At 52.3% G+C, this 12196-nt stretch overlaps 5 protein-coding genes across 5 annotated transcripts; 1 reads left to right on the top strand and 4 right to left on the bottom strand.

The window, feature by feature from the left end:
* Positions 1 to 2454: 2454 nt before the first annotated feature.
* Positions 2455 to 3532, bottom strand: PG994_006593 (cytochrome P450; the record flags this gene model as incomplete). Its single annotated transcript, XM_066858002.1, has 2 exons — positions 2455 to 3003; positions 3350 to 3532. The coding sequence occupies 2 exons, from the start codon at positions 3530 to 3532 to the stop codon at positions 2455 to 2457; spliced, it is 732 nt and encodes a 243-aa protein (XP_066717271.1).
* A 409-nt stretch (positions 3533 to 3941) lies between these two features.
* On the bottom strand, positions 3942 to 4619 carry PG994_006592 (uncharacterized protein; the record flags this gene model as incomplete). Its single annotated transcript, XM_066858001.1, has 1 exon — positions 3942 to 4619. One exon carries the CDS (start codon positions 4617 to 4619, stop codon positions 3942 to 3944), a length of 678 nt encoding a protein of 225 aa, XP_066717270.1.
* Positions 4620 to 4641: 22 nt separating this feature from the next.
* Positions 4642 to 6771, bottom strand: PG994_006591 (uncharacterized protein; the record flags this gene model as incomplete). The annotated part of the gene is made up of 1 exon (XM_066858000.1): positions 4642 to 6771. One exon carries the CDS (start codon positions 6769 to 6771, stop codon positions 4642 to 4644), a length of 2130 nt encoding a protein of 709 aa, XP_066717269.1.
* Positions 6772 to 8027: 1256 nt separating this feature from the next.
* On the bottom strand, positions 8028 to 8588 carry PG994_006590 (uncharacterized protein; the record flags this gene model as incomplete). The annotated part of the gene is made up of 1 exon (XM_066857999.1): positions 8028 to 8588. The coding sequence occupies one exon, from the start codon at positions 8586 to 8588 to the stop codon at positions 8028 to 8030; it is 561 nt and encodes a 186-aa protein (XP_066717268.1).
* A 1786-nt stretch (positions 8589 to 10374) lies between these two features.
* On the top strand, positions 10375 to 11756 carry PG994_006589 (uncharacterized protein; the record flags this gene model as incomplete). The annotated part of the gene is made up of 4 exons (XM_066857998.1): positions 10375 to 10553; positions 10694 to 10892; positions 11028 to 11324; positions 11523 to 11756. The coding sequence occupies 4 exons, from the start codon at positions 10375 to 10377 to the stop codon at positions 11754 to 11756; spliced, it is 909 nt and encodes a 302-aa protein (XP_066717267.1).
* Positions 11757 to 12196: the final 440 nt, after the last annotated feature.

Genomic DNA, 12196 nt, shown 5'->3' with positions numbered 1-12196 from the left:
AGCGAGGTATGCAGTGAAGTGAGCAACGAAGTAGGCAAATGCGGGGAGGGCTCTCGTTCTTTATGAAATTGACAGCTCCGACGGGCGCGTTCTGTACTGTGAGTATCGAATGGCGCACGACCATCCCCATTTCGATCCCATCTGCCGTCCGAGCTAAAGAAGGCGTCCACGCCTCCCCACCCATCAGTCGGGTCCTGTTCGTGTACCTGTGCAAGAAGCCTGGACGGAGTTGGCGCTGCGTAATGAGAGAGCCATGATGCGAGCGCTGGGGAACCACGTGGACTTTGGGGGGTTTCGTTCTTCCTGTTATCGCCAACAAGCCACCGAATGCAGAACGGCAAGAGCAAAAGGAAGAGACGCCCAATGGGAGCTGCTGACACCTGGCATGGCATTCCCGATTCATGATATTTGCGATGATGCACGGGAAAGGCCTGCAGGCTATTCATTTCCCAAATCGAATCGAACGCAATGTCGTTGCTTTTCCCCCCTTCTCGCTCCAATCCTGACAGCTGAAAAGTCTTGCCGCCGTTCAACCCTCCATTCCCATGCGCTCAGGCACTCGGCCAAGGGGTAAACGGGCTGAATCAGTGCTAGCCTGGGGCGGACGGGTTCCCTTCAGCTGAGCCTGTCCTGGTTCTGTGGGTGCCGAGTCAGCGCCGTCGCTCCTGCTAAGCTGCTAGGGGATAGGCTATTGGAAAACCCGGAAGCCGTCAATTCGCAAAGCAAATGGACCACAATAAAATGCACCCACGGCATTTGTCTTGCTTATTTTTCTGCCATGATCTGCGGGAGTTCTCGAGGCAGAAGTGAGAGGCAATATGCAATTGACAGAAAAGTGACGCTCGGTGCAGAATCAATCACCCCATACAATAGAGTGGGCTTTGGCGTGGGCACGAAGGCGGGTGCAGATCGATAGCACGTTCTCGCTTATGTCCCGTTCTCTTTCCTCCGTTGTGATTGTTTGTGATGTTGGTTGGCTGTCGTGGCGTCCGCAATACAGCATGGCACGGATGTCCCCATTTCATTCTTGGGACTTGGCAACCACTTTCACGCACACATTTACCTTCTCGCACACAAACAAATACACAGAGGCGTTCGTCTGAAAGTCAGATTCTAGTGGTGGCGCCCGACACATGACGCATGTCTCTCCCGGACAGCCGGGCGACAGGCTGACAGGTGTGATCTGGTGGACCATGCTGATCCACGTGGTCGTCGTCGTTTTGTGTGTCCATCACCCTCCATTAAGCTTTTTGGTCCTGAAAATCCGTCGATCACGATCCGCCATCCCTGGCAGATCGGCATTTCGACAGCGACACCATCCATCCTAGCTTGCACGTTTTCCATCAGTGCCTCAATCTGTCAATCTCTCTCACACATTCCATTTTAATGTTTAGCTCATTCATCTCGCAGATACCGATCAACGGTGTTCAGTCGCGACTACGAACTCTATTGGCTTCAAGTGAACGGCTAGAAGACTCCTATCGCAATTCGTTCACCGTTTTTGGGACAGAGGAAGGGCAATCCCACACTAGAGCAATCTCCATGAAGATTTCCAGATCCGGAGAACCTTGACTATTTTCTTCTTCCGCTAAATTGGGACACAATCTGCGGTCCTTTTTCCGCAGCGCCAAGATGTTCTGTTCTATTGGCTCGCGGAAGCCTCTGTCCTTTCCCACTATTGCCAACTCCTCAATAGACTGGGGACCGCAATACCTGATCATGATTGGTTGGCCCACGTGCACCATTAAGTGCTTAAGCACGTTGCCACAGAATGCGGGATTTGTATTGCCTGCGATATATCTATCTAGATAGAAATTGGCTAGTTAAAGACCAAAATAGGATTACATCTCACGTCCCAATCCCCCAAACACCGATATTGGGACCAGGCTCAAGAATCCCATCGGCATTTGCATGAGGTCTTTTTGACTATGGGAAATATACTATTTCCCGGATGACCCTCCGTAGATGCTCCAGTCTGATCTAGATCGGACCACTGGAAGCAGTGGATATACAACTTTGAGGGCTACTGGCTATATGGAGAAGACCCATTGCTGTATCTCCTATCTAGATTTGAATCGTGTACAGGGGCAATTACACACAGACCGAATCAGGGTAGCGCAGAACACCTCATAAAGGAATTCAGGGATGCCATCCTAACCCCATACTTACCACGGACTTGCAGGTGTCTCGTTTATTGGTGACGATTGGGGGTTTCAAATAGGTAAGTATGCTAATTACCCTCTACTTACCGGCCAAACCAACTCTTGCATACAGTGTACAGGGTCATGCTTCATAAAAGCACAGCCTACTTTCATCATCATCCCGTCCACAGGCTTCCCGGTAATGCGTATAGTCTGGTGCATATTGTGTTAGCTTGCTCAAAGCACAGGACAAGAGTTCCCTCGGGGCCAGGATTGTGTAACTCACGCTGTACAGTTCCGATTTAACCTTGTACTAGCGGCCCTTATCGTCTAGCACCGGCCCGCCGCTGCCATCCAAATCCAGCGCCCCGATGCCGAATTTGGTGAAGTCGTACCGGCGGGCCACGGAAGCCAAGATGACGCGCGCCTCGATATTGGCCAGCTCCTGCCCGATGCAGTTCCGGGGCCCGCGCTCAAAAGCCCGCCAAGCACTGACCGGCGTGGACCTGCTCCCGCTCCAGTCGTCATCGCCGTCGTTGCCACCGCCACTGAGATCAGGCGACGACTGCTTCTGCAGCCAGCGCTCCGGCACGAACTCGTCGGCCGTCTCGCCGAACACGGTGCAGTCGCGCTGGATCAGGTAATTGTTGAGGTAAACCCATGTGCCGTCGAGGTTGTACTCGTCGCCCTGTGAGGTCGAGACGACGAACCCCGAGCCGGGCGCGACTGCGCACACGGAACCGGTGGGCGGGTACAGCCGCAGCATCTCCTTGATGATGGCCGAGATGTACGTCATGCGGCGGATGAGGTCTTCGCCGGTGCCGGGCTCCAGAAGCTTGCGGTTGACCACGTCTCTGCATGTCTTCGCCCAAAGTCGCCGCCCCAATCACGTCGAACGTGAGGTTCGTGGCAATTTCGTCGAATGAAAACACCTCTCTTGTCCGTACGAAAGTTATCCAGGATGTCCAAAAAGGGGCCCGCTTTGTCGACGAGGACGGGCAGGAGAGACATCAGGTGTTTTGGCGGAAAACCGAGGTTGTATCTCCTGCGCACAGCTTTTCACTTGTCGTTCTTCAATGTCAAGATTAGCCACCTTAGAAGCAGCAGCAGTGTGCAAGAAGGCAGTGAATAGAGAAGGATGCTCGACTCATACTTGCTTGAACAAGATGGACTTTGATCCAATCAGTGTCACGATACGGCCCACTGACCTCGATTTGGGTGAATTCGTCGAACACCCTCAGGTGGCCCCAGAACAGCGACGAGGGATGCTGCGGCAGATGGGCGAAGGCTAAGAGACGCTGGCGGTACAGCTTCCGGTATAGGTACGTGGCAGCTGCCAACAGTGCCGTGACGGCGATCGCCTGCACTGGGCGTGCTAAAATACCCTCCATTGATTCCGGCGGGTAAGAAAGACGGGAGAAGGCTCGTTTGCAGAGAACCCAGGCTTGATGGTCGTCCGGTGGCTACCGGGCAATACAGCTATATATACTTAAGTGAAGGAGGCGCATCTTGGATTTGTATGCAGTGGGACGCAGTTGGGGGTGTCGCAGGGATTTTACCGCAAGCACTATTAGCGACTGATTGGATACAGCTTCACGTTGGCGGGGAGGTATGCACCCGGCTTACATCTTAATAATAATACCCTTCACTTGGCGTGAAACGGCGCATGTGTTGGTTGTGAACCTGTTTTATTGTAGGTAGGTAGGTAATAGGTGAATTATGAAGTGCATGTCTAGCTGCATCATAGGCAGTAGCAATACGCCGTAGACGGCAACTGCGAGTTGAGAAGTGATCTGATCTTCAGGAGTGGCTGTCAGCAATCACGTTGGACTTTCGGCCCAACCAGCGCAGATGCAGCTTCCGCAACAACCTTTCTCGCCGTCGCAATTTCCCCGGCAACTTGTCTCCATTCGCCTCCCGAACATCTGATCCTGCAGCCTGCGCCTCTGTTTCCCCGAGAGCAGTTGCACCCGAACTTGAGCAAGGTGTAACCATGTATTCTTCTGGTCGTCCCGAGTCAACCACCAAGCCTGTTTCTTCCACCGACGCCGCCGCCGGTCCAGTTGATTTAGAATCAACAGCATCCCATTGTTCCTCTTCCTCGACAACAGTAGGTTCCACGGTTTGGGAGTCGCTGTGTGCGAAATTGCTGACCGCGACCCTGATTACCGTCTCGACCGTATCCCGAGATCCCTTCGAACTGGCGCAAGATGTGACCTTATCGTCTGATTGCTCCGGATCAGCCGCCATTTCTGCCACTTGCACCGGTACCGCCACCGACTGCTCGCTGCCTGAAGTGGAGGTGGAAGAAGCATCGTCACTTGGCTCCTCTTCCTCAACCAACCCATCTTTCCTGGTCTCGGCGTGAGTCTGCTTGACACTATCGGCCACGGCCTGGATCATAGCTTGGACTGCCTCCTGGGTTTCTTCTCGCAGCTGCCGTAGTACTTCTTCGCCGTCCTCTCCGAAACCCTTCATTCCGCTGCCAGTTTGGTTGGCACTACTGGCCACGGCCTGGATCATCGCCTGAGATTCCTCCCCGCAGCGTACGTAGCATCTGTTGGTTGTGCTTTCGGAGAGCCTTTATCTCGAGGCTCTGCGCAGTCAAGGCGTTCCTCCACTCGTTCATCGCCTCTTCCTTAGCCAAGCAGTCTTGTTTGGTCTCGCCGCCAGTCTGCTTGGCACCATCGACCACGGCCTGGAAAATCGCCTGAACTGCTTCCTGAGTCTCCTCCCGTAGCGTCCGTTGCATCTCCTCGCCTTGCTTTCGGAACGCTTTGATCTCGCGGCTGTGCGCGGCCGAGCTTTTACGCCACTCGCTCGTCGTCTCTTCGAGGGCCATCATCACGGACTCGATTTGGGCGTCCTGGGCTTCTTGCCGGCGGTTTTGGTTGCTGAGCTCCATGCTAAGCTTGCTGAAGTCTAGTCGGCTATCCTTTTGGGCGGTTAGGACCTCCAGCTGGGCGGCAGATGGTTTGGACAGTTGTTTTGTAAATGCTTTCCTCAGCTCGTTCAAGACGAGTTCGTTTTGCTTCTCGGAGACCTCCCGCGTCTCGTTGAAGAATTCAACCAAAAGCTTCCGAATCTGGCTCGGATAATCTTGCTGGAAGACTTCCTTCGTCATGTTACCGTTCCTTGTGCTGAATTCTTCATATTTTTCCTTGAACTCTTTAGCAGCGGGACTGGGCTGGTAGGCGATGGCTGCCCCGGATTTCCGTGCGATCGACTGTGACAGTATATATTGCTCCATCTGCCCAAGCGGGAACACCTCAAAGCCTTGCCCCAGGGATGAAGATGCAGGACGCGCAAAATGAAGCCTTCTGGCAACATCAAGGATCTTGGTAGCCAGGCTGTCTGCTAATTCATTGCCTTCTGCTCCATTGTGCCCTTTCACCCAGTGGACCTCGAGTTTTAATTTGCCGTTGTTTGAGTCGTTCTGAAGGGCCCTCCAGACGTTGGTGAGATGCAGCATATGAGGGCATTTCTTTTGCTTTGGATCCTTGATCGTGCGCGTCACAACTTGCTCCAGATCGGTCATCGCATGCGGGGCATCGGTAAAGATGTAGACGTGCAGCGGCTCCAGATCGCCACTTGACGCACCGTACTGAGGCGTGGCGAAGAATGCGTTGACTTCCTTCTGCACGATCTCCAGCGCGGCCATCAGCGCTATGGTCTCGAACTTCTCGACAGCAAGCCGGATGATGCCGTGCGACTCTTTCATCCACGGTGGCTCCGCGGTCGTGTTCACATTGTAGAATCTTCTGTATACCACGGCAGCGGATGCCGCACGGGTTGCATAACAGAGGCCGCCGTCGGAGAACAACACAAGTCTTCTGCCGAATACCGAGTTACCAGTTACCCTGAAATATTCGTTCGCGAAGATAACTGAGTAATATGGCAGGCCTCGGTGCACGAATCTTGGGTTCGGGAAGAATTTGCGAGCATCAGCGGCCACCCAGTCACGGACCTGCTGCGCCCTGCTGGCTTGCAGTTTCGTCTTCTTTGGGAGCTGCTTCTGCTGCTGGGGCTTCATGGTTGATGTAGTGTTTCCGTTTTGGGGTCCCGTGGGTGGGTTATTGCGAGGTTGGGAGGTCACGGCCTGTATCGTTCCCAAAATCCCGCCCATAGGTGGAGGACTTTCGGTCACAGTTTGAGGAGACTGAGGAGCCGCATCAACACCCGCCATACAGCTCTTGATGTCGGCCGTGACCTCACTGAATGACCTGGGCCGAGCTTGGCGGGCTTCGGTGCAGATCACGGCTGTCGACGTACTGGTTGGCAGCTTGGCGTCTTTTGGTGCCTTGGCGGTGGAATCGGTATTGATATGGCTTGCTGGGACCGCTGGGCTGGCTGCAGTTGGAGGTGGTGGGATAGGTGTCGTGTTGGTGGTCGTTGCAAGAGTATTGGTCACCTGGCCAGATGTCGTGTGCACACTGTTCTCACCCGAATCGTTGTTTTCATTTGCTTTGTCGAGAGACTGATTGTCAGGCACCTGTCTGCTAAGATGAAGTACCTGCCCTGGCTTCGGGAGACCAGTCAAGAGACCGACCGAAGTGTTGCAAATAGATTGTTTATCAAACAAGCTCTGTATCGTGGCTGCGAAGCCTGTGTATTGTATCGGTTGGTCCATGGTATCCTCGTTGGTTCAAAACAATCAACGACGGTCTGAATTGTTCTCAATAATGTCACTATAACTAGATTAATAATTTGCGAAGATAGAAACCATACAGCGAATGACCAATCGTTGATATATGCCAGTTTAGAAATGAACAGTAACGGAGATAGATCCCAAGGTGCTGGATTGATCGGAAGTCTATTTCGAAATCTCGATCGGAGATAGCGTACAATCATAGCATCATTCATGTTAGCCACAAGATTTGCGGAAGGTTTTCATCGAAACAAGAAACATCTTCTGGCTGTTCCATGCCTCTCCCAATATATGGTTGTAATCGAGTTCCTGTTCGATGACGAAGAGGTTTGTTCACCTGTTGTCCTCCAACTTGAATTCTGTCAATTGATGCCAAGACAGCCGAGCAGAAACAAATGCTTACCATGAGGAAGTAGTCTCTTCCCCCTAAAGCGCCATTGGGTTCGTAAAACGCATCGCACCCACTCTTATATCCTTTACAGCAAGTATGAAGCCATTTTTGAATATTCGAGATGTGATATGAGACGCAAGTATGCCGTAGCAAGACGTGCTTGTGGTTCAAGGACCCTTCGTCCTGTAACTCCTATTAGCCCTAGAGGTTCGGTAGCTCGGGATCTAACCTGGCTCTTCGCGGGGCTTGCTCCACTCAGCAGCAAACTCCAACCCGCCAAGCCGCCCACGTCTCCAACATAAGTCAGCCGATCAGCAAACTCACCTTATCATTCTATACCCTGTTAACAGCCTTCTCTTCTATCAAATACGAACCATCGCCTGGTTAGCTCAATCGGTAGAGCGTGAGACTCTTAAGTGATGTCGGATCCGGTTCCGGCATCCCAGGCGTTTACGAGAGGTTATCTCAAGGCTGCGGGTTCGACCCCCGCATCGGGCTCAATTCCTGATGCATCCCGCCCAGCGGGATAAAATCTTTTACAATTTTGGAAGGTTCGCTGAAAAATCGAAGGAAGCTGCGACCGATCAACCGCGAGGTCCGGCGTTCGTTCCGGCGAGTAGGCCGGCATTGTTTGCTCATTCTCTTTTTTTTTTTTTTTTTTGGCATCAATTTCTTTTCATTTTCACTCAAGCCACAACCAGCACATGTTCGGCCCAAGTCATTCAATTAGTCAGGTACTCCATCTAACCTTCGAAACACTGTCAATATGTAGCACCTCAGTATTATCTTGTTCCTAGAGGCTGCATGTTTTCCTCATCCCGCCGTCCGACTTAACTTTTATTATCTGTCATGATTTGGATGATGATGTAGGAGGTCGCCGCTCAAGATACCTGGCGTCCTCGCCGTAGACACTCACCTTTTCCACCAGCGCCGCGTCGATGGAAGAGGGCTCGGGCGGGACAAACCCGTAACGGGCCCAGAACGGTTTAGTATTATAAACCGACACGAGACAAGCGCCGTCGGGGAAGCGCTCGGTGTCGGCAGCGGCCGAGAGGAGCCTCTGGACGCCTTGGTCCGCGAGACCCTGGCCCCGGAAGGCGGGGAGGACGCAGAAGTCATGGATGTAGTACTGGCTGGCGTCGGGCGCGATGGCCCCCAGCGCCGCGTCCAGCACCGGCGGCTGGCGGTGTCGGATGGGATGCGAAATGGCGTAGCCGCAGAGCTCTCTTCTGCCACTGCCGCCACTGCCGTGCTCCTCCTGTTTTACAAGGGCCAGACAGCCCTCGGGGAAGAGCTTGACACGTTCGGCGAAGACATGCGCGCCTTCTGGGAGCTCGGAGTGAATCACGTCGGCAATGCGCATTACGGCTTCGTTGTCGTCGGGGGTCAGTGGCTGCCAGACCGCCATGGTGGTGGTCCTGGCCATAAACGCTGTATTGATCACTTTCTTGGGATGACAGATATGATATCACGATGCTTCAAGTAATAGTGAAGAAGGAAGCGATTGTACCAGGCCAATTCAATTGGTGGTGTATTTGCTGATTAGCGCATTCTCTTTAGTGGTGCTTGCATGCGAATGGGCGCTATCTTCCAGTTGTTGGGGTAGCAATCCGCCCTTCTCAATGCAACTCCCGGCCATAAAAATGAGGTTGGAAATGTTCGGCTGCTCCTGCCAAAGCCCAGGGGTTTTTTTTTTTTTTTTTTTTTTTTTTTTTTTTTTGAAACGAACCCATACGATTACAGCCAATTCTCGCATTCTAGATCATATTTGATTCAACTGCCACCAGCCAACGTCAACTGAAGGAACAAGCGGCGCCCGGTAGACCTTCGCCCGGTAATTCAGCGTCAGCTACGGATGCACTCAACAACAGCATTGAACAATCCATAGTCTGTGAACTGAATAGGTCTACATCGGACGAGAACAATCAGCCACAAAAAGAATATATAGCAAAAAGAGATCAGAACAAGATCACAAAAGGTTTTCGGTGTGCCCCCACGCCGGATTGAACGACGGACCTTTGCATAACCTGATTGGCCGTACAAGTGCAACGCTCTACCACTGAGCTATAAGGGCTTCTTGCGAAAGCAGCTGAAGCTATTCTTAGTTGCCAAATTTTGCCGTTATCGGCTAACAATACAGCTGATATCTAGGCCCACTATTTCTACTAATTAGAGTCGGTAGGGGCAATTGACGCTGGTTTTCGCAGCGTGATGTAATTATTCATTCGATATCAAGGGCGAATTGATTGGTTCGGAGAAAGGGTTTCATTAAAGACGTACCTATAACACAGCTTGTGTCTGCCAGCCAAGGGAATAAATACATCTATCTATTCGGATATAAACCAAACCGCCTTGACTCTACAATTCTTGCCTGGTGACATTACCTCGACCGAGTAAACAGCTGTAGTCAGCATCTGACCACGGGATGGAAAGATCAAGTATCAAACTTACCTATCCACCCACGTTGCTGACTTATCACCCATTATTATACTGCCAGGTTATCCAATCTACATCAAATGTGGCAAGCTTGAAGACAAAACATGCATCGAGGAGTTAATACCCCGTCATGATATAGATAACGAGGTGTTTGCACTCAAGCAATGCCTCTGAGCACTTCAACTCCTCAGAGGCAGGTTCCGGGGAAAACAAGTTGACACTAGATGTTAGAGCCGCTCCGCCATGTCCGCTTGTGCGTTGACATGCCTAGTCAAGAATCCTGTGCTTCTAGCGGGTCGTGCTCAACTTTGAGGTAGGCCCCTGAAGTGGGAGTGGCCTCGAAGGAGTTCTGCTGGAGTGGGTGGCATCATTCCTTGCTGTCAAATAAACCAATTGCAGGTACCAAGACAATCCTTCAACTCCATCGTCCATAGCACGAGCCTGGCGATTAGTATCTGGGATCCTCATATCTGTTGGCTCCGCCGGTTCAGACGGAAGAAGGGGCATAGGATGCTGGGTGGTCGGCCGCATATTGTTGTTAATGAGATATACTCTGGGAGATCTCATATAAATAAGTAGCTCCCACGACACCATACAATGGCATCGCTTTTGATAGACACGACAAGTGGGCTGCGCCTTCGTTTCTTTCTTTCTTTCTTTCTCTCGTTTTACTTTTCTAGTGACGTCCATCGTCGCTGCGATAAGTGACTTATTTCTTTTCGTTTCTCTGCCTTATCGTTCGACTTCTTGAACTCACCATGTCCTTCCTCAAGACCCTCATTCCTCTCGGTCTGGCTGTAGCTGCCACGAAGGCGGCCGCAACCAAGGTGGACATTTGGTCCAGGCTCACCAAACCCGCTGTGCGCAGCAGCTTCAATGGTTTCGAGCCCTTGCTGGCAGCCAATCTTCCCGAGAGACAGTATAATATATCCGTATGGTAAGAGAATGTGTTGTTTACCTAAGTTGCTTTGGGTTACCTTCGTCCCAGCCCAAATTCTTCCTTATTCCATCCAGTACGTTCATACTGTCCATGTTATATGGCCATCTGTGTATTTACCACTGTGGGACGTAATGTAGGGCGAGTGGCTGGATCCCGTCGGACTGCAACGGTTACGCCAGCGACCACAACGTCAGCGCGGCAGACTTCATCATCTATCAGGTCCAGTACAGCGACTGCAGTGACCCCTGGATCCTGTGTTACCACAAGGACTCGGAAACGTCCATCCAAAACATTGCCAAACAGTTTGGGAGGATTCCAATCCAGATGAGGGAATGGGTAAGTTTATAAAGAGCAAAATCACCCCAGTCTTTGCGTTTGCTTGGACTTTTCAGACCGCTGCCTAAGCGTCCTTCATGTCTTTTTCACGCTCCTTCGGCTAATCAGCACACGGTCCGCGCCCTCTCCTCACAGGTCAAGCACGTCGTCACGATCCCCGACACGATGGGCTGGGCGTACATGGATAAGGGCAACACGGTGTACATGCGGCCGAGCGACGCGATGCAGACGACCATGGTGCACGAGACGGCGCACGCGGTGGACCTCAACGGCGGCTACGGCGGCGCCGCGCTGTCGGGCAGCGCGCTCTGGGCCGCCAACTACGCGCAGGACACGCACGTGCCCGACGACTACTCCAGGACCGACACGGTCGAGGACATTGCGCAGACACCGTCGTCGCCGTCCTCAACGAGAACGTCGAGGGGCCCTACGGTGGGTTCGCCACCGTCGAGCCCAACTGGCCCGCGGTTTTTCAGTGAGCAGCGATCTACTAGCCCTTCCTCCACCCCTTTTTCTTCGGATTTCTTCTTGTTTTCCTCCCACACACAAAACGTACTTTGATCAGCATAGAAAAAAAATGGGAATATGACACTGATGTTTATTTTTCCATTCTTCACCACGCACAGTCAGTACGCCACCATCATCACCCAAGCACGCAATTTCGGGCGAGGAAACTCTATGTTGGTGCCCGGTGAGAATGTGGCGTGCGCCCACCGCATGCCCAACAGCCAACCGGTGGCCATCAATACGCTCGCTCGGGTCTTCGGCGGCTCCCGGCCTGACGTGAGCCTGAGTAGGCACGTCAAGGTCGTCCGGGTCCTGAGCGAGCACCTCGGACCTACGAACTGCACAATCCACTGGTAGAACGGGGGATTTCGGTTCTAAGCAAGGGAGTTTGTAGGAGAGGGAGGAAGCAGGCGACAGAACATCTAGTGCAGGCCCGTGGACTACCACTTGTTAGTTTGGGATTTTAGTGTGACCGCTTACCTGACCTTCTGGGAATTCTCCTCGGCTAGCACATGTTAGAACCAACCAGGGAGGTAAGGTTGGGAAATAGTCAATGGCTCAAGATGCTTTGCCCTTCTTTTGTATGTCACGTCACATACGAGGTGTTCGAATCTCCTTGCATACATATATACGGTGATGGGGAAAGGGGAGCTTACCCAGGAACCACTTTGACCAAACAGAGATCCCTTACTACTCAAATCGACCTATATTACCTTGACTATATTCCTGACTGTTGTGTAGAACCACAGTTGTGGGAGCTCGGCGTGTCTAACTCTCGGAGGGGCATTGGACCATTA

Source organism: Apiospora phragmitis (assembly GCF_038363925.1).
Source record: "Apiospora phragmitis strain CBS 135458 chromosome Unknown utg000006l:1.0-5683423.0:1.0-5690449.0, whole genome shotgun sequence".
Taxonomy (NCBI): Eukaryota; Fungi; Ascomycota; class Sordariomycetes; order Amphisphaeriales; family Apiosporaceae; genus Apiospora; species Apiospora phragmitis.
This window is presented reverse-complemented; position numbering and strand designations above follow the sequence as displayed.